Source organism: Osmia lignaria, chromosome 9 (assembly GCF_051020975.1).
Source record: "Osmia lignaria lignaria isolate PbOS001 chromosome 9, iyOsmLign1, whole genome shotgun sequence".
NCBI lineage: Eukaryota > Metazoa > Arthropoda > Insecta > Hymenoptera > Megachilidae > Osmia > Osmia lignaria.
The window spans coordinates 1,175,341-1,200,232 of NC_135040.1; the positions used below are offsets into that span (position 1 = coordinate 1,175,341).

At 33.7% G+C, this 24,892-nt stretch overlaps 2 protein-coding genes across 4 annotated transcripts in view; one reads left to right on the plus strand and one right to left on the minus strand.

Moving 5' to 3' along the window:
- The window catches only part of LOC117609913 (neurotrimin), a 508,787-nt gene that overhangs the window by 260,436 nt on the left and 223,459 nt on the right, over window positions 1-24,892 (plus strand). The window lies entirely within an intron of this gene.
- Window positions 10,629-12,767, minus strand: LOC117609914 (histone-lysine N-methyltransferase SETMAR-like). Its single transcript, XM_034336673.2, has 3 exons — window positions 12,331-12,767; window positions 10,877-11,444; window positions 10,629-10,796 (listed from the first exon to the last, which is right to left on the minus strand). Exons 1-3 carry the CDS (start codon window positions 12,624-12,626, stop codon window positions 10,629-10,631), a joined length of 1,032 nt encoding a protein of 343 aa, XP_034192564.2. The 5' UTR covers window positions 12,627-12,767.

Sequence of the window (24,892 nt, forward strand, 5' to 3'; positions counted from 1 at the left end):
CTTACAACGAGCTCCCGCTATACATATTGCCGGTTATGGGGGGAGGAGTAGAAAATTTTTGGAATTGGCAATATAGAAAAAGCTTTTCCATGTAGCGTTTTACTGTCGACTGTCGAAGCACTGACACGGATACACACGTGGTCTCGTCGTCAGTGTTCAACGAAGGATTTGCGATTGCATTTTTTGATCACAAAATAACGATAGCGGTCTTTGATATTGCGAAAATCTCCGTGAATCTTCAAATGCTACGATAATACGGAAAAGTGTATGTGAAAATCTGTGGGAAGGGGCACTCGCTCAGCCTGCAATATAAAGAGTGGCAATATACCGAGAGTTTACTATATTTCAATTCAACCATTAATACATTTCTTTAACTAAAATTATTTAAAGATATATTTAGGTGTTTTAAATCTTTTTTCTTGTATTTATTACATCATTCTCTGACGAAATATTTGCACTCTATGTGCATTAAAACGACCGACAGAGACTGTAGCATCATACATTTCTGTTGATTCAACTTTGAATAAAATGTACTATTGACTCTTATTCGAGGTTACCATTCAATTCACTGATGTAATTGAATCGGTCATTTGTTCAAAACTAAATGTACAATGCAGTGCAAAAAGTACCCTGTACTACTCTCTACATTCAAACACTACTTCAAAATCAATGGCATTGATGATACACAAAAACTAAAGCTATTTTTTCAAATATTTCAAACTGTGCTTTTGGCTTTGTATTGTTTTTTACGTTTTTTTTGTGTGTGTGTAAAAGGATACAAACGCACCCTAAGGTAATAGAAATTTTTTATTTTCAATTTTTGTACACCTATCTTCGTAAAAATCAACAAAATAAAATTTCACTTTGCACTGAAAATATGTAGGGTATAATTGCACCTCTGTACACGTTTAACGTTAAAATATCTGCACACGGAGGAAAGGTTAATTCAACGATTTAATTCTTCTACATTATTTAGCTTTGACTTTTCTATTTTTATTTACAGTCAGTGTAATGAGTACTTACTATGTATCATGTAAGAAAACTCTAAATCATCTTACTTAATAATTTTAAATATTGGTTTTAATGATGTTACCCGGAAAATAAGCACTTTCATATTTCAGCGGAAAGTGATTCCTAATGAAACAACGTTTCATAATTAGCGTTTCAGCGTGTCTTATTAGAGATTTACACTTTTACTGTGGCAGTTAATGTGTTAAATATTTCAGTCATTATAAATGGTTGTTTTCGTAATATTGAATTTTAATTTTTCAATGAAGTTTATATCAATCAAAGATTTAGTTCCTTTATTTTGTGAAAGAATATCAATCTTTTAAACTCAGCAACAGAAATGAAATAGGAATAATGAATGAAATATTTTTTTACTATTGTCCTTTCACTTTACAATTAAATGTTATTTAAGACAAATTTCAATTTTTTAACAAAGTTGCCGAAGGTCTGATCGCCCCGAGCCCTAGGAATCTTAATGTGGTTTTGAGGAGTACACCCGAATATTCCTGTAACTCATTCAAAGTGTGAGAACTACATTATTCATGAAATGACTCAATATAACTATTGCATCATACTCTTTCAACCCTAAAATATTACTGTTATTATTGTTATTATTGATACTATGGGGGCATTCCATGCGAAATCGGACAAATAGGGGACAAATAGGACTATATCCTTATTTTTTCAGATTTTTCAATATTGCTTCGCTATTATAAAATGGCATTTGTTTAAAACAACTGCAAAATAAGCGGTCAAAAAATTTATTTCTTCAACTGAAATAATTTTTATTAGGTACTCCTGTGTCTCCACTGTAAGTTCCTAAACGCTCATTTCTATCAGTTTGTTAGTTCAGCGGTTATAATTTATTGAAAAAATGTGAGTACTACATTTCAAACAGCTGTAAAATCCACAATTTAAAAAATCTTTTTAAATCCTTCGAGATACATTTATATATCACTGAAAACTACAACATATCTAAATTTGAACAAAATCCGACATGGTGCTCCAAAAGGTGTCCGATTTCGCATCGAATGCCCCTATCTAGGCGCACGGCAGTTAAATGTTAAAATTTGGTGGGAAGAAGATTCTTTTACAGTGCAGAAAAAGTACAGAAAATTATCAAAAATGCCTAAAAAGTATAGTAGTGCCCCGCCCACAAAAGTTTTCTTTATGAAAGGAGAGGGTAGAATTTTTATATTATAATTCTATAAACCAGTTCCCGTGTAAGAAGAATTATTGAAACTGTTTTAGTAGGAAGAAGGAAGCTTTATGGAAAACTTTCTCAAGAAAAACAATCTACATTATTTTAAACACATAGAAAAAAGTAATGATATCCCCCCCAAAAAAACATAAATGTGAAACAAAGGTCAAGCCCCCCCCCCCCCCCAAATCCTAACGCAACGGCCAATAAAAGAAATGAAATCAATTATCTATGTCCAAGTTCTTTCATTCAGTCTTCAAACAAAGACAAAGTGTAGGTATGTATACGTTTCAGACTAAAAACATCGGCCAATAAAAGAGGTGATATAAAAACAACATGTCCAAGCTAAGGAGTCCTGAGTAAAGACACTACTTTTCCTAGTATACCTCATTATTGATCTACCTACTTATTAAAAATAAAAATATACTTAAACTAAATATTAACAATAATACCCAGCTCATAAAATCACACATCCATCAACCACGTCTCATTCTAAACTTGGCAATGTTTTGTTTCCTCTCTCATTGTCAGCCAGTTCGGGCACAAATTGTATAGATTTATAATCTAATATATATAGATAGTATATACATATATATACTATTGTCTAATTGTATAGATTGTTTATGCCCGAACTGGCTGACAATGAGAGAGGAAACAAAACATTGCCAAGTTTAGAATGAGACGTGGTTGATGGATGTGTGATTTTATGAGCTGGGTATTATTGTTAATATTTAGTTCAAGTATATTTTTATTTTTAATAAGTAGGTAGATCAATAATGAGGTATACTAGGAAAAGTAGTGTCTTCACTCAGGACTCCTTAGCAATGAACTTGGACATGATGTTTTTATATCACCTCTTTTATTGGCCGATGTTTTTAGTTTGAAACGTATACCTACACTTAGTCTTTGTCTGAAGACTGAATAAAAGAACTTGGACATAGATAATTGATTTCATTTCTTTTATTGGCCTTTGCGTTAGTATGTACTAATAATAGTACATCATCATCACCATTGCTGCAACTATGTATTACTATTATTATTACTAATATTACTATTAAAACCATTCTACGGAAGAAAATACAGTCCAATGTTCATCCCTTGCTCCCTATATGCAATATCTCCTGAAGGTCCATTCCCACTACAATCCAAAGGTTCCTGTTCTAAAATCTACCATTTTAGTTTTCCTAGTTCTCCCAAAATAGAATGAAAGTACCCTTAGCCAAGTTGGATCAACTTTAGTCTAAAACCGAAACAACAACCAACTTCAATTTACAGTACACTTTTCTTATAGTGCCGTGGACAGAGTTGAAAGAATGGAAAGTTTTTCAAATTCCTAAGCTCTTATTTGGCAGGGGGAGGCTACGATGGTATAAAAGCGGCACTAGTAGCTTGAAAATCTGTCTGAAGGTCAAATCATTCATGTGGCAATATAATGAGAGTCTACCGTACCTCATTTCTTTGACAAAGATCTAGACCTCTTTTAGGAAAAGATCGTCTTATATGTGGTTCAATATCGAAGTAACCTAAGAATATCAATACGTTTCAAGGAATAAGTAAGTAAAGGAGAGGGCGGTATTATGGCTACCTATTGGTAATTTGGTATCCTCGGCGATTTTTATATTATAACAAACACATCTTACAGTCAAATTTAATTAAATTTTTAAAAATTTTACCTTTTACCATAAATACTTTTATTAGTTTACTTAGATTCTGCAAAAATTTAAAGTAGTTTAAATTATGAACCAGATTTTAGGAAGAAATATAAAAACAGCGGACCAGTTATCAGCCTTTCCTCTAGCATTTTCCAATATCTTCTTATAAATTTTAAACTGAAGTCAGTTGTTTGAGACGTAAGATTGTTGTAGAACTCTTTATTTCATAAGTACGTCATGCGTCTGGTAGAGAGCATAGTTTGGAGGCAATATAAGGTAATTATCATTAACGTGATTAGGTAGAGGTTAAAATAGGCCTCTCAAAATGAAAGCTGGATTCCCACCACTAGAAATTTTTATGATAAGTAAAAAAGGCTGTTATTTGTTGGGTTAGTATTTTTATTAATTAACTGTAAGGTTTAAATGGTCAGTAGTTTTAAACATTTTGCAACAATATTTTAAATAAATGATCAGTATTTTCATTATTGGCGCAACTTGGACCTTATTTTGGGATAAGCCAGGTTCGTTTTTTGAAATTGTAGAATTTTGGAAATTTAGAAAGTCAGAAATTTTGTAATTTTAAATTTTTGTAATTCTGAAGTTCTGATATTTTGTAATTTTGTAATTCTGGAGTATTGAAATCATAAAATTTTAAGATGGTGAAAGTCCACAGTTTTGAGGAATCCAAAGTAAGAGAGCTAGACCCATTCTGGCCCCTACTTATTGTTAATTATATCAATGAGTATTTGTAACAAAATATCACTATGTAATACAGAAAAATGATTAATATTACAATGATTAATGCAAAACCAAAATACCTTTTTATTGCAATTTCTGAAAATATTCAATTCGAAGCACAAGATTAGTTGCCTAAGACAAAAAGATATAATCTAAATAACTTTAGCCATCTTTCTAAGTACATATTGGAAAAATGAACACAATTACTGAAATTTTACTATTCATGTTGATCAGAAATCTGAATTTCATTCACTACAAAATACTGATAATTATTTACATTAACCAAAATACTCATACAGTAGACTCTCGTTATATTTCCACGGACGTGGCTGTACTAGTGGAGAAGTCAAATTTCCGAGCACTCATTTGGAGGGAGGAAAAAATAGAAGTGTATCATCTTCGTAAGCAGTACTACATAATATGCTTGAAAATCCTTGTAAAGATTAAATCGTTTAGTATGTGACAATATAACGAGAACCTACTGTATTCCAAATCTTGTTTTGACTCGTGGCAATTTCGTCGTACTTTGCCCGAACGTCGCGTTAAATTCAAAATTAAGTGTCTTTAACTGTTTGTGTTTTCTGGTCTCCGAAACGCTGAGACCAGACGATAAAAAAAAGTTGCCCGAACGATGACTATGCGTCGAAAACTATTTTATTCTTGATCTTATCTTTCTTTAAAATTCGCGTACGAAATCTTGTAAAGCAGTGAGGTGTCGATGCGTTACGAACGCCGCTATATTACCTTCGATGGAGACGTCGAGTTGGGGGACAACGCGCTAATTGGTTTTCCTGCGAAAAGTCAAAATTCCAATCGGCGTGTCCCCCTAAAGATCGGTCCCACCCTCTCTAGCGCCCTTAGCGCGTCTTCGTCTAGAGAGGGTGGGCGATATCCGTGCGTATACACGAGAACCTCGACAGTCCGGCTATGCCGGGGTTTGACCCTTAAAACCTGGGGTACCGTTACGAATTACCAAATTTTAATTTACCCTTCGGAAAAGCCAGTTTATGACATGAGCGAAGCTATTGAGGACGAAAACGAAACTTAAAATCGGACTCTATTGTACAAAAAGGTAAACGGTTATTGCCAGAAAATGCTAAAATGCCTAAACTCAAAAATAGCCTTTCGTCGAAGAACTGTCATAAGGTCCCTTTTGAAATTCTCGCACATCTGTTCCGTCGAACGGTCGGAACAAATCTTCTGGTACGTATTTTGAATAAAATGAAAATATTTGAAAACCAGAAATCATTTTTCCTTTAAACGCAAATTTATTTATAGATCTTTGAATAAAAATCTCAAATGAAACCAAATTATCCGAAAATAACAAATAATTTTCGATTTAAAGATAATTGAAATAAGCTTTTATTTTAAATAAAATTTGATTTTTAATATTTTTAGATAACTAATTGAATTTTTAATTTTTTTTATTTCGAATAAAAATGTATTGAAATGAATAGTATTTTTTATTCTTGAATGTCTTCGTTTTAGTTGAAATTTGTGTCAGAAGATTATTTGAAATAATACTCAACTCTACTCTAGAACATGGATCTATATTTCCAAAACAAGGGCAAGTCACTTGGCTGACATTTTGCATCACCTAGTCGCTTATTATCTTGTTATTTCACTCGAGAAATGTCGTTCGTAAATGCGTTAAGTGATACCACGTTGCGATCAAGCGAAAAATATATGAAAATGTCATATCTTCTCTTTAGCTCTTCAAACAACCTTTATTCTGAGTTGTGACACTCTTGATCTGAAATTTTAATTAAATACTTTAATTGAAAAATGGAAGTATCTGTTTTTGTTCATTTGAAAACTTTCTTAAAATATGATTAGTCAATATTTTGTTCATATTAATTAACAAAAGTGATATACAATATTAGTTATAAAGATATAATTATATAAAACGTTGTATTTCAAAATGCTTTATTTAATAACTATTTGAAAATATCTTTTCCACTTTAGGATTTTTAGATTATTTTAGAAGATTGCCATTAAAATTTACATTAAACAAACTTTTCTCGGAATTGTGTATTTCCTTTGACATGAATCGATGTATTTTGTTATTTCTTACAAAAAAGTATTAAAATACTGAGGCCAAAAATTGATTGGTTCAAAAGATATTTTAAGGAGAGATGACTAGACTCTTCTGGTCTTTCCCTAGGGTATCTTTTTAATTATTCAATCTTCAACCTAAGTATCATAGTAATTTTTGCAAAAAATAACAATATGCAGCGGTTGACGTCAAGGAAACGATAACTATAAAAAAATTGTTTCAAATTGAAAGAGTCTAAACCTCCCTATAAAATATCTTTTGAACTAATCAAGTACCTTAATGCTTTTATATAGAGAATAACAAGATATCTTGTTTTACAATTGAACAGATATGTAATTCCACTCAAAAACATAGTGATCTTGAAATGTTTGAAGTGTCTTCACTTTCGGGATCGAAATATACAGTGGGTGATCAAATTATTATGAACAGATGGAAAACATACATGTTTTATGTTTCCGATGCTATTATGTATTTCATAAAAGTGAAATATACTCTTTTCAGCAAAAACCGTAACAACCTACCTAACTAATAAAAAAATTCCAAGTTTTACCGTGGCCTGGAAACTCACCTGATATGAACCCAATAGAAAATCTATGAGAATTATTAAAGCGTTGCATTGCATCAGAGACAATAACTAACAAGCAACAACTGATTGACAAAATTATATTCGTATGGCATCACCATCCAGAAACGCTATAAAATTGCCGAAAAAATATGGAAAGCATGCTGAGACATATTTAGGCAATTATAGATGCCAAGGGCGGCATGACCGAATATTAACATTATGTGAGTTTTAAATTATAAAAGTTGTAAAATATAGCAATATCATAATAATAAAAATATAACAGTAAGTTTTGCAATAAAAAGGAATACCATTTTAAGTGTATTTTCAATTTCATTCCCGATCAAACTTCAAATAAGTGGTAATTTCGAACTGTTCATAATAATATGATCACCCACTGTACATTACGTGTTGCTCCATTTGACACCATTCAATTTTTCTTAACCCTGGAACAGCGGATCAGAAAAAGTCACAATTTTAATGCAAACGTGTTTTTCACACTGTTTTCATTTTATAAATTTTACACTATTACTTTACAAATTATTGCTCCAACTTTATCTCAATATCCTTGCACATATTTTGTAAGTTTGCGTTACGTTTGACTCAGCCTCGGCTGTTCAGGGATTAATGACTTGTTTTTTATCCTAACATTAATTTTGAAGATATAACTTCATATACAAAAAAGAAAACAGATCCTTTATTGATTACTCTAAAGTAATGTGATATTTGTTCATTGTTTATATTGTATAGGATCTTTAGTTTAAAAAATAAGGTGTAATGTTGTTTGCTAATTTATCCAACTTCAATTTCAACTGAAGAATAGCAGCCATTTTATTCTAAATCGATTTGTTCCAGCAAGTCGTTGTTCCTCGTTATGGAAGTAAATTATTGGTGCGCAACTCCAAATAGTAATTCTTCTTGAAATTAAATTAGAAAACGCATTCCTTTCGAAATGCCGATTGAATTAAAGTGTTTCCTTTTGCTTTCAGAACAACAGTCTTACTATTAACTACGTTTTGTTCGGAGAACAATGGGGTTTATTTTAAAAATTCATAATATTTAACTAACTCGACACCATTATTAAGACCGTCAAAAAAATGTGTCAAAGAAACCAATTCAATTTAATTTAACTAATTGTGAATGCAATTCCGAGGCACTTTCTAAACTATCCTTTTTAACTATTTGTCAGTACTTTGTTTGTTTGACCATTTTTTAATTTCTTAACTTCTTATTTCAATATTTTTTACTATACGTTTATCTACTTTATTAAATACTAGCAGGATAGGATTCAGATATCTGGGACCCGGTATCAGACCTCCGAAAGTCATCTTGGTCGACAAACTTATTGTTAATTCAAAAATTGAAATGTATTCTAAATAAAATGAAATAACATTTAATCATTAAAAAATGGAGCAACAGTACACAAAAATTTTATTCAATATTAATATAAATGAAGGGCTTAAAATTTGGCCCCTTGAAGAGGAGGGCCCGGGATTAAACATACGTAAACTGAAATTCTTAAGTATAGGTAATTCTATTAGATATAAGAAAGAATTAAAAATCTTAACAATCAGTTTTTTGTACAATGTATGGTCGTCAAAATGTTCAACTTAAACTACAGAACAGAGTACTGTCTTTATACGAATCTACATAAAATTAATTTTGTGTAATTAGAGAAGTATAACGCAGTCCCTGATGTATCTTTCGTTTCATTCATTAAAGCTTGAAGTTAGTTATTTTGAACTTTTTAGAGGAGAAGCAAAAAATTAATTACAAGCATTGGATGTGTTACATTAAATAAACGGAGTTTTTCACTGAGGTTCAGTTATTGTTCGTAAACTCTAACGTACTGACGATGAAAAATCAGCCGCTATATCTGGTGTATCAAATTATTTTAGAGATCAAGATATTTAAAATTTTGTTAAGTAAAAGTTATTTTGCAATACCGTGCCACAAAATTAATCCACAAATATTCTAAAATTGATATTTCAATGTAATTTTTTTTTTTACCTTTGAACAGCGGAATCTGGATCAACCGAGACCCAAACTTACAAAACATGTACAAAAATATTAACCGAAATTTAAATGTATAATTTTTACACGAAAGAGTTTTATATATTGAAGAAATAATGTTTAAAGAAATAATGTAAGGTTTAGAAAATGTAAATAATATGAAATAACAAATTAAATTAAAAATAGGGCAACTCCATGGTGTAAAAAATATTTTTGTATGTATTTTAAATGAAAAAAGTAGGAAACGTAATTGAAAAGAAATAGTATATATAATATTGTATTTTGCAATAAAATGTTAAGTGTAATAACAAGTTTTTTAAAATAGATATAAGCTATTGGGCTTTTTGTGAAGATCAAAATACACTAATGCAATATAATGTACTGGTAATTGAAAAAATTTCTCATATTAATTAATATATACAAATAAATCAAGACCGAATTAAGACTTCTGAGGCCCAGGTTCATCAAACCTTCAAGGACCCCCTTGGTTAATAAACTTGGTTCAAAAACTGGAATTTACTTTATATAAAATAGAAAAACACCCAAACAATGGAGTGTTTTTCCTTTGGCAAAATGTTGTTTGAAGTTTCGTTTTTGAATTATTAACGAAAAACACTGACCAATCTGAGCGCGTATAGCGCGCGGGCTCAGGGACGGCAATGTCGGCTACGAAAACCAGGCCTGACGTAGGTTGTGAACGAACGGCTCAGCACCCCGTTGGCATAGCACAATAGAAAAATTGAACTGTTTGAACATTATTAGTCGTTGTTTAAAATGAATACGAAACCTAATCTCTTGTCGCCTGTCATAGTGTAAAAAAGGAAATTCTAAGCATTCTAAACAACAAATAAAAATGATTGAAATGGAATAATTAATAAACGTTTGAATTGGAGGCTACGTTAATGATGAAAAATTTGAAAACAATTTAAATGAAACTTACCCATTCGTTTCTAAATTAACCTGCTACGCTGAAAGCAAATAATTGCCTCTGGGTCACTGTGTTAGTCGCCACCACTTGACGAGGAAACACGTTCGGTAGAACAGCTGATTTCATGGTAGGGCCAGTGAATTCGCCTCATTTATTGCATTTAGATATGAGTAATAGGCAACCCCTTTCGGGGCCTGACTATTTCACTTAAACGACGACACAAAATCACTATCACTTTTCACACACTTCAACCTTATTACTTGAATAATAATGAACAAGTAAACAAATGTTTACTCTACGTTTGATAAATAAGTGGCCCCGAAAGGGGCCGATTGTTTTAGTGGAGGAACCAATGTAGAACCAGTAAACTGATGTTTACTCTACGTTTAATAAATTGGTGGCCCCGAAAGGAGCCGATTGTTTTAGTGGATGAACCAATGTAGAACCAGGAAACTAATGTTTATTCTGTTTTATAAGAGTTCAATGAACCCCCCTTGATTCCTGAAGCAAGTTGCAGCACGGCTTGCCACGTTGCGCTGCACCTTCCGCAATGTTTCAACGCTTATCGTCTTGACGACAGCATGAATCCGTGCAACCGCCTCTTCCTGCGATTTAATATGTTGCCGGTATACCTCGTTCTGAAATAATTATTAAATAAAAATAATTATCATTAAAAATACAAAAACATAATTAAATGTATAAATAACTGTAAACATACCCTCAGATGACCCCATAAATAAAAATCCACCGGATTCACATCCGGTGATTGTGGGGGCCACGCAACAGGCCCACCGCGGCCAATCCACCTGTCTTGAAAGGTTTCATTTAAATGAGCCCGAACATTTGCGGCGTAATGGGCGGGAGCCTCGTCATGCTGATAATACATGTTCTTCCGAATTTCCAATGGAATTACTTCCAAGAGATTCGGAAGAACATGTTGCAAATATTGGTTGTACGCTGGGCCGTCCAATTTATCGGGCAGAATGTACGGCCCAACAACAAAGTCGCCGCAAATTCCGGCCCATACATTTACAGACCAGCGGTGTTGCGCTGCTCGTGGTAGAATCATGTGCAGATCCTCGTCGCTCCACACGTGTGCAGTGTGGGTAGTGAAGCACCCCTCATGTGTAAAGAGGGCTTCATCCGTCCACAAAACATACGTGCAGAACGACGGATTATGTTCGATTTTCCCCAACAACCACCGAGAATACCTCACCCGCCGGATGAAATCTTGAGGGCGCAGATTCCGCACCGGCACATATTTGTACACGTTTGAGGGGCTAACACTAAAATGGAACAGAAATTATGTATATTAAAACAAGAATTATATTTTCATATTCAAATTATTCTAATTACTTAAAATTATGGGTGTATACTTCCGAAAGCGACAACGCTCCGATTTTTCTGAAATTTTTGCCAAAGCTTATCCTTGATTACAGAAAAAAGTCCCTAAAAAGATTTTTGACGACAAAACCTCGTTTGCCCCCCAGCCCTCTTCAAAGTTTTGACAGTTCTTACTAAATATCTCCAAAAATATTGATTTTAGAGAAAAAAGTTTCAAACAAAAAATGAAGCTCATAAAAAGCTATACAAAAAAAGTTATACACATTTTTTACGTAAACCTATTATTTTGACTGTTATGTAAACAAATAGTAATTTTTACACTACCGTTGATATCATTCCCTACCTTACCGACACAGCGCAGTATAATTGTACATATACACTGAGTTCCATCGAAGTTGTTGCAGTGAAGTTGGCGCACTAACACATTCACGCCGCGTCGGTGAGCCGATGGGCGAGGTGCCGACGACGCGGTGTGAATGTGTAGCCAACTTCACTGCGACAACTTCGATGGGACTCAGTGTACATCTGAGGAAAAAATACTATTATTGCTCATAACAGCTAAAACGTAAAAAATGTGTATAACTTTTTTTGTATAGCTTTTTATGAGTTTCATTTTTTGTTTGAAACTTTTTTCTCAAAAATCAATATTTTCGGAGATATTTAGTAAGAACTGTCAAAACTTTGAAGAGGGCTGGGGGGCAAACGAGGCTTTGTCGCCAAAAATCCTTTTAGGGACTTTCTTCTCTAATCAAGGATAAGCTTTGGCAAAAATTTCAGAAAAATCGGAGAGTTGTCGCTTTCGGAACTTTATCCAAAATTATTACTTACTTGGTGCGTCGGCTGATCTCGCGTGTGCTGGTGGTGTCGTCTTGCTCAAATTCAGCAAGAACCAGTTCTTCCTGTGATGCTGAAGAACGGGTGGAGCGGCCGGTATCTATTCTGTCTAGCATCAGCGAGCCGGTGGCATAGACTCGTGTAGCCAGCCTCTGGAAACACGGAGCAATTGGTGCATTTGCGGTGACACCGTAGGTTTCGCGGTATCGCTCGGCAGCGAGTTCCGCGTTACCGTTGCACTGCGCGTAAATGAATAACATGTTGTAGTATTCCGACACTGAACGCAGCATGGTGTTTTCAGTTTGCTCTTGAGTTGTCTCTCTATGCTTGCTAATTTGCTTCTGTCTTCTTTTCGAACTTGTCGATGCTTTTAAATTGCTCTGTTCCTTCCTTCCATTAGGGCCTTAGCTCGCTACCTTTGGGAGGGGGAACGGAGGTTCTGCATTTTTGGGGGTAGACGGCAACTTGGCAACTTGGCAACAATGCCATGTGGTGACTCGTTGCTGCTAAAACCGTTAGGTTTCGAGGCCGAGTCACCTTTCTGGTACAGCCAGGTATATGACAGGGTCGAGCTATGGATTATTGCACCCTGTCATAAACCTCGCTTGGCTGAAACTCTAACAACGTCTTTTATAGGGAATTTATGACAGTTCCGCATTGAGAATGATATTTTTAACATTTACCTTCTTCGAACAATGCCCACTCTACCCAGTCGAGGACAAGGACAGCGAGCACGCTACTTTCCGTAAAACGGCAATCAGCCTGTATAAATGTTAGAATTAACCGGACATGTAAAGGAAAATAACAGCTTTTAGCCACGTTTGATGACTACTATGTGTCATAACAATATGTTGACGGACCGAACGATGTTTGTCAACTGCGTCTCGAATGCTTGTTGACGCTTGTTTCGCCAAACTAATTTTGAAACAATAGTTCTTAAGAAATTCCGATAATCACGAATAAAACGATAGATCGATTGATATATAGACTTGGAAAAATCTGTCGAAGTGAAGTGTTCCGCGTTCGAACGTCGCTGTTTTAACCTCTCGATTTTTCTCGGTAAGCGGGGAGACTACGCTGATTGACTTTTTTCGAAAAAGTCAACTTTCCAATCAGCGCATCCCTCAAGCACCGAGTCCGCCCTTCCTTGCGCCCTTAGCGCGATTTCGTCCAGGAGAGGGTGGAGTGGTACCTGAGGTACCGGAGGACCTCGAAAGTTCGACAACGCCGGGGTTTTTTCATCCAGGTAGGCCTTCGAAGGCCCCGTACCGTTAGATGACGTTGTCAAATTACTCAATTTATGACATGTTTTAGCCATTGAGACCGAAACGAAAAAATAAAACTCTAACTCCATTGTTGCAAAAACGGAAATTACTATTGCCGGCAATATTACAAGGTTACTCAAAAATAGCTGTACCGTCGCGAAACCGTCATAAATTAACTTTCGAAATCCTCGTACCGCATGTTTCTCGGAACGGAACAAATATGATGATTATTCGTAAGGATGTTTCTACTAGATTTTCTGTTTCAAACTCTGCTGTTTAACGGAATTCGCGGGAAAACACTGGCTACCGGCGTGGCCAACACCCGTGCCCATTGACCGCCAGGAAAAATCCAGGCTTGTGCGAATGGTCACCATATGTCTGAACTGACCCTAACCGGGCTCGCACAAGCCTCTACAACAAAAAGAATACGAAACCTCCGCAAGGGCATGGCAGCGACGAACTAACAATAGAATAGATAGAATAGAATAGAACTAACAATAAGCAGCCGTTTCTTAACTGTTTACGCGAGCGTTTTGCTGCTAGTGGACACTATTTTCAGTATCGATTCAATTAAGGTAAATGATATTTTTTTAATGTTACTTTGGTTTAGATGAAGAAGAAATACTTTTTATGATGCTTGTCGAATTCGTCTGAATATCTCCTAATAGGTCGGTGTACAAAAATAGGTTTAGATATAAAAAAATCAAATTTGGTGACCTTGATGGTGAGAAAAGGTGACCTTGATAACTCTGGGGAAAAAAGGATTGACAAAAAATTTGATGCAATCATCTTAACAGCAAAATAATCTATATAAACTGATCATGCATCGCGGTCCACCCTGTATAAATGTTAGAATTAACCGGACATGTAAAGGAAAATAACAGCTTTTAGCCACGTTTGATGACTACTATGTGTCATAACAATATGATGATTATTCGTAAGGATGTTTCTACTAGATTTTCTGTTTCAAACTCTGCTGTTTAATATACAACAACTTAAACAAGTTAAAATAATGTAACTGATAATTGGTGTAACCTTAACCTTCCTTTGGAATGGTCCCTTAGCATTTTGAAAATATGAAATTTTAGAAATTTGAAACTTTTTAAATTTAGAATGTTGGAATTCTGAAATTTTGTAATTTTAGTAATTTGCAATTGTAAAATTCTGGAATTCTCATATTCTGAAATTTTAGAATTTTGTAATTTTGAAGATTTGTAATTTTGTAATTATGTAAGTTTGTGACTTGTAAATGTGGAAAATTTGAAATTTTTAATTTTGGAATTCCGAAGTTTTAAAATTCTGGAGCTTTGACATCTTAAAATTTTAGAATGAAGGTCCAGATTTCTAGGGCGGTCAAGCCCACCCTTTCCCTATCTAGTTACGCCAGTGTAACTAATCAACACTGAACTGTACTTAAATTTAGGAATTTTTTAGACCAGAATTTTTTTTTATTTTTCTTTTATTTAAAGTCCCCTCAACCACTCATATGGGTTATTAGCGACTCGTACGAAAGATTTACAGTTTTCTATATAATTTTGTTCTTCTTAGAAACTGTAACAGGTTTTGGGTCGATTCTTTGCCCTTCAGGTTGTCCTTCAGAGTTGGTCTTATGTTATGTTGTCGGTTGGAGGTATATTTTTTACAGTGGGCGATGACGTGTTCCACTGACTGATGGTCTTTGCACAGTTTACACGTTGGTGGATCTTCTTTGTTGAGGAGGTACTGGTGAGTAAGTTTTGTATGGCCTATTATGATCCGTGAAATTGCAACTTGATCCTGTCTTGGTAAAGACCAGGTAATGGATTTTTTAAAATAGTCGGTTTAAATTGCAGTTAACCGTGGTTTGGTTGAGAGGTTCCATTTGTTATTCCAACTATTCCAATTCTTCCATTTATTCCAATATTCCATCTTTTATTTTTTCCTTTAGATTGGAGAGTATGGTTTCTGGGGGTAGGCTGCTGTCGTAGTGGTTACGTGTTGTTGAATTGGCAGCTTTGTATGCATTTTCATTTCCTACAATACCGACGTGGGAGGGGGCTCAGACTATTGTTATCGAATTATTCCTTTGAATTGATTTGGCACAAGCTTTTTGACAATCTTGGATGATGGAGTCGTTTGTCCACTGCTCCAGAATTATTATACAAAGTGCTTTCGAAACTTTTCATAATTATCATTTAATCACATGGACGTTTTTGTTTCGTATGAGTATTTATTTAATATATAGGCTATAATTAATTAAAAAATTAAAAGATTAAAAAAGACAGGAAACTCTGTATCTCGTTAATCGTAAGATCATACTAATAATTTGAAATAACAAATTAAAACATTCGATTATATCATACAATCGTATGTTATAGTAGGCATTATTATTTCTTCTATAACGGTCAACGCGCTAAATTCTTATTTCCAATAAATTTTGATGTTCAGTTGTATCACACGTGCTACTCATAATAAATGATTGTATCTCGAAAAAGAGATAAGGATTCTGGAACACGCAAACCATCATTTCATCTTCACTCAACTAACGTCATTTTCTGTAGAAATAGGTAGACGATCATTTTTCATATTCTTTTGTTCATTTCTGTTTCTTATCAATTTATTATCTGTCTTTATTTTTATTTCTGTGAATACAGAAAAAAAAGAAAACCTCAATCTCTTTTCGTTAAATCAAAATGAGAACAACTTTTATTTAATATCAAATTTTCAATAATTTGTTAACAAATTATTTTAAGTAACATATAATTTGATATACATTTTTTGAAAATTACAAATGTCAGGATTATTCTAACCATCCTTATCAACTAGACCAAATTTTGATGAATTATAAATAATTGATCTTAGAATATATTTGATGGTACTTAAATATTAATTTCAAGTTAAAAGGAATTTCAATAACTAATGATTAATTCAAGTTACGATTCAAACTAATTTAATTATTAATCCAATTGACAATTTCATACTTCAATTTTTAATTGCGGTTATATGGCGGTTAAATAAAAAATTAATTGGGTAAGCGTATAACTGCGACATTACCGGGTTCGGGAACATTCCCGAAGTTCCCTTGCCTCCCCGCCATTAACAAGGGAACATCGGGGACTGATACACTCCGATTTTGATGAAACTTTGCATAAATATTTATCAGACCTGTTTATGAAGATAACTGTATTTCGTTGGTGCCCGTTTTTCACTTTGAGGGAGATATCAACCCTTTTATCCGAACCGCCCTTTCTATATACAATATACGTGCTTATAAATTGTAAATAACAAAAGATATCAAAAAGTAGTTGGAATAAAAGTTGTACTTCTTCCTCTACTGCTTCAACGTCAGTATCCGCGGCATCAAATGGTGGACCTACAATTTCTGCTTCTACTGATCTTTCCTCTTCAGCAAAAAACGATTGATCTTCAATGCTTCTTGTTATGATACCTTGTAGTACTTCGTATAATGCAACTTCTTTGTAATTGACTGGAGTCAGTGCAAACTGCATAAAATAAGATGTAGTCAATAGCAAATTAATTACATTTGCAGGATTAGTAAAAACCATTTTGCCACAGAGCACGAGTAAACAAATATACACTATAATACATCGTTGAATTCATAATAAATAGGCGCTTTTATTGATTGGAAAGAAAGTAAAGTTTTTTAAAAAGGAGGGGAGGGGAATTCAATTTTGCAAAAAGGATGATTTAAAAAAGAACACTTACATGCAGCTTTATAGACCTCAAGAAACGGTACAACTTTTATTTCAACTGTTTTTTGATATCTTTTGTTATTTACGATTTATAAGCACGTATATAGAAAGGGCGGTTCCCCCTTTCACCGACGAATTACAGCTATCTTGATAAACAGGTCTAATAAATATTAATGCAAAGTTTCATCAAAATCGGAGTGTATCAGTTCCCGATGTTCCCTTTGTGGCAGATTCAGAGAGATTCCGCGACAACGACATATTGTAACGGCAGGATCCGGTTTCGCGATCCGCGATACATGATTTACGGTGTTCGATACATAATTAAACTTTTGCATTCTGACAAAGAAGAGACGAGTTTATTTAAGACGCTCGATTCCTATTATGATCGGAGGATATTATCCTTTTTCTCCTACAATTGTTAATTATAACTGATATTTTAATTCTAATCGTGAATTCCTAATTACATTAACCCCTGAACAGTGAAGCATGGGTCAGTCATGACACAAACTTAGAAAACATATGCAAGGATATTAACCTAAAATTAAATATATTATTTTTTAACAAAAGAGTTTCATATTATGGTCCGTCATCCATATCGTTCACTGCTAATACATAGTGCAATTCTTAACTAACATAGTGCGTTCCAACAAAAACTTCCGCAAGTTTTATGTAGATCAAATTAAAGAATTTATCAAATTTTTATTGTTTATTATAATATTGTACTTTACAATTGTGTGTGAAATACAATATCGTGCAAGTGACCATCCAAGCCCTTTTTTATACGATATTACTTTTTCCTCAAAATTTTCTTTATATCCGCACATTGGCTGCTTAATCTCATCAACAGTATCTCGAATACTTTCTTTGAGTTCTTTTGTTATTTGTGGATTGTTCCTGTAGACTTGTTCTTTGACGTATCTCCAATCACCCTTTACATCCTTCTAAACTGTAACTTTATTACAATCAAAGTTCAGCGACGAGATTCTTTCAAAAAATGGTAATGTTAATTGGTCGCCAAAATCGTGCGATTTAACGTCTTTACATTGTTTTCTTTGGAGCTATATTAAAGAACAAGTTTACACGAACAGTTTATAAATAACAAAGGGACTCAAGGAAACTATTCGACGGACGACTGTCGATGACATTAAGCAGGCTTTGTGTGCGGATGTGAAAACAAAATGTTGATAAGAAGTAATATCGTGTAAAAAAATTTAGATGATCATTTAGATGATCATACAATAAAAATTTTACAAGTTATCTAGATTTAAACATGTTTTATTTGCAAGAAGCTTCCGGAAGCTTTTGTTGAAACACCATTTATTGTTATTTGTGATGAATATTGCCATGAACTTTAACCTTCGGACGGCGAACCATGGAGAGAGTTCCATTTTAATTTAATTTTGTATTTTATATTACATTCATTTCCTAAATTTTACACTGTTCCTTTAAACATTATTCTTCCAATATATGAAATTCTTTCGTTTAAAAATTATACCCACATTTAATTTTAGGTTAATATTCTTCTATATGTTTTTAAGTTTGGATGTGGATTGATCCAAACTCCGCTATTCAGGAGTGAAGATAATTTTTCTAATATTATTTTTTAGAAATGTACAGGTATCCGAGATTTCGGGATCGGGCCAGGTCGAGAAAAAGCAGGCCAGATCGGAAAAAATCAAGCAGAATCGGACAAAATCGAAGGGGCTTTCAAAAGTGTAGTATCTACCGGGTTTTGAAAATACGCCCACCTTTCATTCCATGATTTCGAGAACTCGCCCGATTCCACCCGATTTCGCACAATTTTTCCCGACCCAATTCGAACTTCAGATACCCATGACTTTTCGAACTTCGCACATCCCTATTATTTTCCTATTATCATTTGTATCGTATCCGTTTTTGATAAGATCTTTTTATTTTACTTCACATTTTCTCTGAATTTTATTGTTGTTTGTGGATCTTTAACTTAAATTTTTTAAAACATACGTTTTTAAATGAATAAAGGTATTTCTTGTTTCATGTCACTTATATTGTTCTTATGCAATGACCTAGGTACTATTATATTATATTTAAAGATGAACAAAAGTCGTGGTATTATAATGTTCCTTGTTTAGAATAATAGTTTGTGTTGTGCATTATTGAACTTATAAAATGAAATTATTCTACTTAAATAAATGTTAACGTCATACGAACCACCCACGACATAATATAATGCAGAGTATGTAGTTTTGATTACGTTTTAATTGTACGTTAACAGGGACCGTTTTCTTGTTAGTCATTCAATGGCATTCGATCATGAAGTTAGTACAGCACCTAAACTAAAATTAGGTGACAATGTAAAGTATTTAAACGGAAATTCGATTTCAAAGTTTTAAATAGTTTCTATTTTCAGTCAAACTTTCTGATTGTCGATTCACAACATAATAGCGATTGTATTTCCCACGAATAAATACGAGCTGCATCTTGCCTCGCTCTGTAAATAAAAGGGAATTAACAGTAAATATTATTCGAAATTTAGCCATGCAAACCTCCTCAAGAACAGATCATTCTCACGTTAATTTCTGATCGAATGCGTTTAAAATAAAATTTGAAATAAAACAGTAGGTAAAAAGTACAAAACTATAAAAAGAGTCATACATACTGAGTTTCCCGTTATTAACAATAATTGTATACAAATTTTTTGTTTGCATAATTCCTTTATTAAATGTTCCTAATTGGCTACACAGTTAATTACATTTGTTTAAGGAGTTCTGTTTAAAATAACGCATTGGTTTCAGTAGATTTACTAACAATCATTATAGTGCCCCATCATGCCACTTATGGGAAAAGATTAAACGCTTCGGTTAATTGTGGTTATCTTACTACAGGGTGTTCGACAACAGGTGAGAGATTTTTTAAGGGGTGATTCTTGGGATCAAAATAAGACAAAAGCAAAAATGACGAAATAACGTTTGCGGCTTTGTTTTCCAGTAATTAACGTTTGAAAATTCGAGTAAAAAGCGCCTGAAACCTGCAACCTGCCCAGCACCGATGACTGAACGTCAGATCAGCCAGGGTGGGTACAGTCATAACCAAGAAGAGAAAGCCGAATGGTGCAGTACCGAGAGACAAAATAGCACGAGGTAAGTCTCTACTATTCAATGATTCTTGGTTATGACTGAACCCACCCCTGCTGACCTGACGAAGTCTATTAAGTTATCTGAGCCAAATCATCAGAATATGAAAAAATATATATTTGAAAATTTTTTGCTAATTATTTGCTATTTTTTGCCGTAAAAGACTAAATACCAGTTAGGACATTAGTATGGTTCGCGAATTATTTGTTCTCCAAATATTTAGATTGCGATTTTATTTCTGACGAAATAGGTTTGAAAAAATTTATATTTATTTTTTAATTAATAAAAAAATAAACGATACAAAATCTATTTTATGCAAAAAGGATGTATATTACTCATTTTACTCATTTAGTTTAAGTGGTGCTGATCGGTATTTAGTCTTTTAAACTAGTTTTATGAGCAGAAAATTCAAGAGCTTACATATTAGGACAACAAATAATTCAGGAGACGTTTTGATGTCACGAAAAGACTAAAAATGGATAAGAGCACCACCCAAATTATAAGAGTAAGGTGTTTTAAAAAATTATTGATTTGTACATTATCATGTCAAAATGTTCCCTGAATTATTTGCTATTAAAATATTCGAGTTCTAAATTTTTTGTTTGCGAAATAAATTAAAAATAGTCTAAAAAATTATCTAACCTTTTGTAACTTTGTAACAGTTGGAGCAAATGAAATACTTTTCAATATAAAATATAGCAAAAAAATAGCAAAAAACTTATGTGTTATTGATTTTTTATTTCATTTTACTATATGCTATTTTTTACAATGGCTAAATGGCTTAATATTAGGCTATCTAGCCCTTTGTAACATTTTAATGGCTGGAGCAAAGAAATTACTGTTTACGGCAAAAATAGCAAATAATTAGCAAAAAATTTTAATATGTTTTTTTATATTCTGATGATTTGGTTCAGGTAGCTTAATAGACCTGACCTGACGTTCAGTTGTCGCGTCGGTGTTGGGCAGGTTGCAGGTTTTAGGCGCTTTTTACTCGAATTTTTAAATGTTAATTACTGGAAAACACAAATTTCTATTACCCTGGATTTGCCATCAATTAAAAAAATGAACAAAAAAAGAAAACAGAAGTTTTGTAAGATCTATAATTTTTGTATCTATACAGCACATTCCCTATGAAATACTCCAAAATTCTATGTTTGATTTTTCTATTTATTTTCGCACCTTCTCCTCTCCAGCGTGATTTCGTTTTCATCCATGGGAACTATTAATATTTTTCTTATATAATAAATAAAATCTGGATTTTAAAAACTTGTTAAATTTCACCTGTACTTAATTTAACAAAACTCAACAAAATCAGTAAATTTTTTATCATGAAAAGTTTCAAATGAAATTGTTTTAAAAAACACTCGATATATCAAAAATTAACTTTATTAGGCGAACATTTTTTCTATATTTTAACCATAATTTGTTATGTTTATTTGAGAACAAATAAACAACGTTATTACAATTTATGAAAACATCTAATAACATTTAATATGTTGTGTGTTACTTTGTCTAATAAGACTGATTTTACCCATATCTAATCATTTTTAAGATAATAACTGTAATCAATTGTTTGGATATACTAATGCTGAAGTTATTTTAATATTTTAATGCATTTACTGTGTTTTATTGTAATTTCAATTTTTATTTCATCATGATAGGAGTTGTGTACTATGTGTTTCTTTAAAACGATATAATAACATTTTTGTAATTGCGTAAACACGTAAAGCAATTTTATTAAAATAAAGGCGTTACATGCAAACCTGTTATGTTTAAAGTCTTCTGCAAACATTGCACTTTTTTGTCGGGCTTTCACATCCAAACAGTTGGAAAATGTATACAGCGGCCTGTATTTGTGATAACATATCAATTTTTAAACTACGATACAGAAGTGTAAACTGAAAATGCTTTTCTTCTCATACTAGGTCAAATAGAAATAGCTATCGCATTTGTTTTACAATCGCAATTTAGTTACTATATCATAAATTCCATTATACATTATTCTAATTGCAAAAAAAACAAAACATAAACGGTAAATTCCATTGACGATGAGACAGCCCCGATTTTAGTTTCATTTTATATTTCATATTATTTTTATTTCCTAAATTTTACACTACTTCTTTAAAAATTTTCCGATAAATGAAACCTTTCGTTTATAAATTATACATTCAATGTTAGGTTATGTTAACACTCGTGGTCAAATAAATCTTTCGAGCCTCGTTGAATATTGCACGTGGTATTCGGACTAGTTTTATTATTTGTAATTATACAATCAACTATTCTATGTTCGAAGGAGCACTACAAAATAGGAGACTATTTTAATGTGTACCCTCGAGTACGTTCGAAGCCTCTCTAAAGAAAATGGTGGTGTAAATCGAATTGGCTTATGTCTTATATTTAAACAAATAATTCTACATTGGAGTTAGAAGAAAATGAAATGAACTTAAATGTGAGAGACTCCGGTTCGTTTGATAAACATGGAAACAATTTAAATGTAACAAACAAGCCAATTGGATTTAGACCGCCATTTTCCCTAGAGGGACTCCGAGCGTGATTGTACTAATTAAAATAAGGTCTAATGTTGGTCCTCTCGCTAGTGGACTCAAAGGCAATGCCACCACAATAGCAATAAAGTGGTCCAAGTTCCTTTTCTGTCATGGATACCTAGAGACAGCGATGTCCTGCAGCTGAGACAGCTGTGTGCATAAAAATGCATGTAACAGAAAGGAAAGTCTTATTCTAATTTGCGTAGCATTTAAATGGGATGAAACTTTCCTTTCTAAAGTGCAAGAACGCTTTAATAGAGTGAGAAACGCTGATTTGCTAGTGGCAAAAATTTTGTGGAAAAAAGTCAACGGTGACCGCTTTAAAACTAACAGTTCCTCATCGATATTTCCACTCTTAAAAGACGTGCAGGGAAAGTTTTAGGCGTTTCGAATATTGACCGTGGCCGGCAATAAAATTAGGAAGCGCATAGACTGAAACAAAACATACTTGAAGTAACGGAATAGAAAATTAGAAATTTTAAGACTTGGCAAACAGATTTGGACAATGGTTACAAAATTGAAGTGAAAATCGTGGAGTTCTTTATGGCTTCATGAGTTTATGGTTGTCACGGCACGGTTTTGAGGTTCTCGGAAGTAGAAGTCATAAATGTACGACTAAGCATGGTTCTTAATACTACCCATTATAAAATCCTCGCGAATAATTAGAATCTATGGTAGGTCCAAACAGGTTAATATTCTTGTATACGTTTTATAAATTTGGGTCACGAATGACCCATTCGCTGTTCAAGGGTTAATGCAAACAAAAGCTGCCTTTAAAGCATGAACAGATACATACAGAGCCGCGTTGTGCAGGTGTGCAGGTTGTCCATTTCAGACGGGAGGTTAATCAAAAGGGCGGCATTTTGATGGATTATTAATAAAATTTATTTTTATGACGCCGTTTAAAGAATCCCAAAATTATATACAGGGTGATCCTCTCGCAGCCGGACACAAAGGAACCCCTTGATCGCACCTAGAGGTTCACATTGTCACGTACCAGTGGGGACCTACCCGGGCCGAGACAACACTAATTTATTATCGATGACCCCGTCGTGCATGAACTGTATCGATTACTTTATGACGGGGGCCATAAAGGACCCGCACGAAGGTCGGGTACTGTATACCGGGGTTGGAAAGTAGCGCATGCATGCTAAGGAGCCAGCTAGGCTCATCCTGCGTGGATTGCTTAATTCAACCTTTAACACGTTTGATCAGCAGCGGGAGCTTTCTTTTAGTTTCGATTAAATAGAAAAAGGTTTGGTTAGGTCAGGTTAGATTTGGTCCCGGTGTTGTTCGTTAGAGGTCCCGGGGCCCTTGGTCCTGGGCCACGCCCAGTGCGGGTCACCGTGGGGGTTTTAGCCGGTAAAAATCCGGCACTACCCCCGGCCCCTCCCCAGCGAGGCTGAGGGCGTCTCTGGAAGATTTCCCCCACGAAAAAAAAGGTTAGGTTAGATTAGATTAGTTAATGAAAAAGTACTAATAAACAAAAGCCTGAATGGCTTTAGTCAGTGAAGAAATATTAATAAAAAAAGGCCGAATGGCTTTAGTCAGTGAAAAAATATTAATACTAAATTATTTTTCGGCTCTGCAGAGCTCTGTCTGACTTCCAGGTATGTATACAGTACCGGACCTTCGTGCGGGTCCTTAATAGAAATTGCCCCAGCCATAAAGTAATCGATGCAGTTCATGCACGACCGATATCCCCACCAGTTCTTGAAACTAGTCTCGTTAACGAGTCTTCAGTGTTACATATCTGAATGAATAAAGTGCAAATAAAGAAACATACAGAAGTTGGATACCTGTTTCTCTTTTATACTCCATGGGAATTTCACATAAAACTCTATTTAGCAGCATTTTATTTTGTTCATTAAAATTTTTTCTTTCTTCTCTTATTTTAAAACTAAGCATAACCCAGTTATGTGAAATATCCTTCATGTATA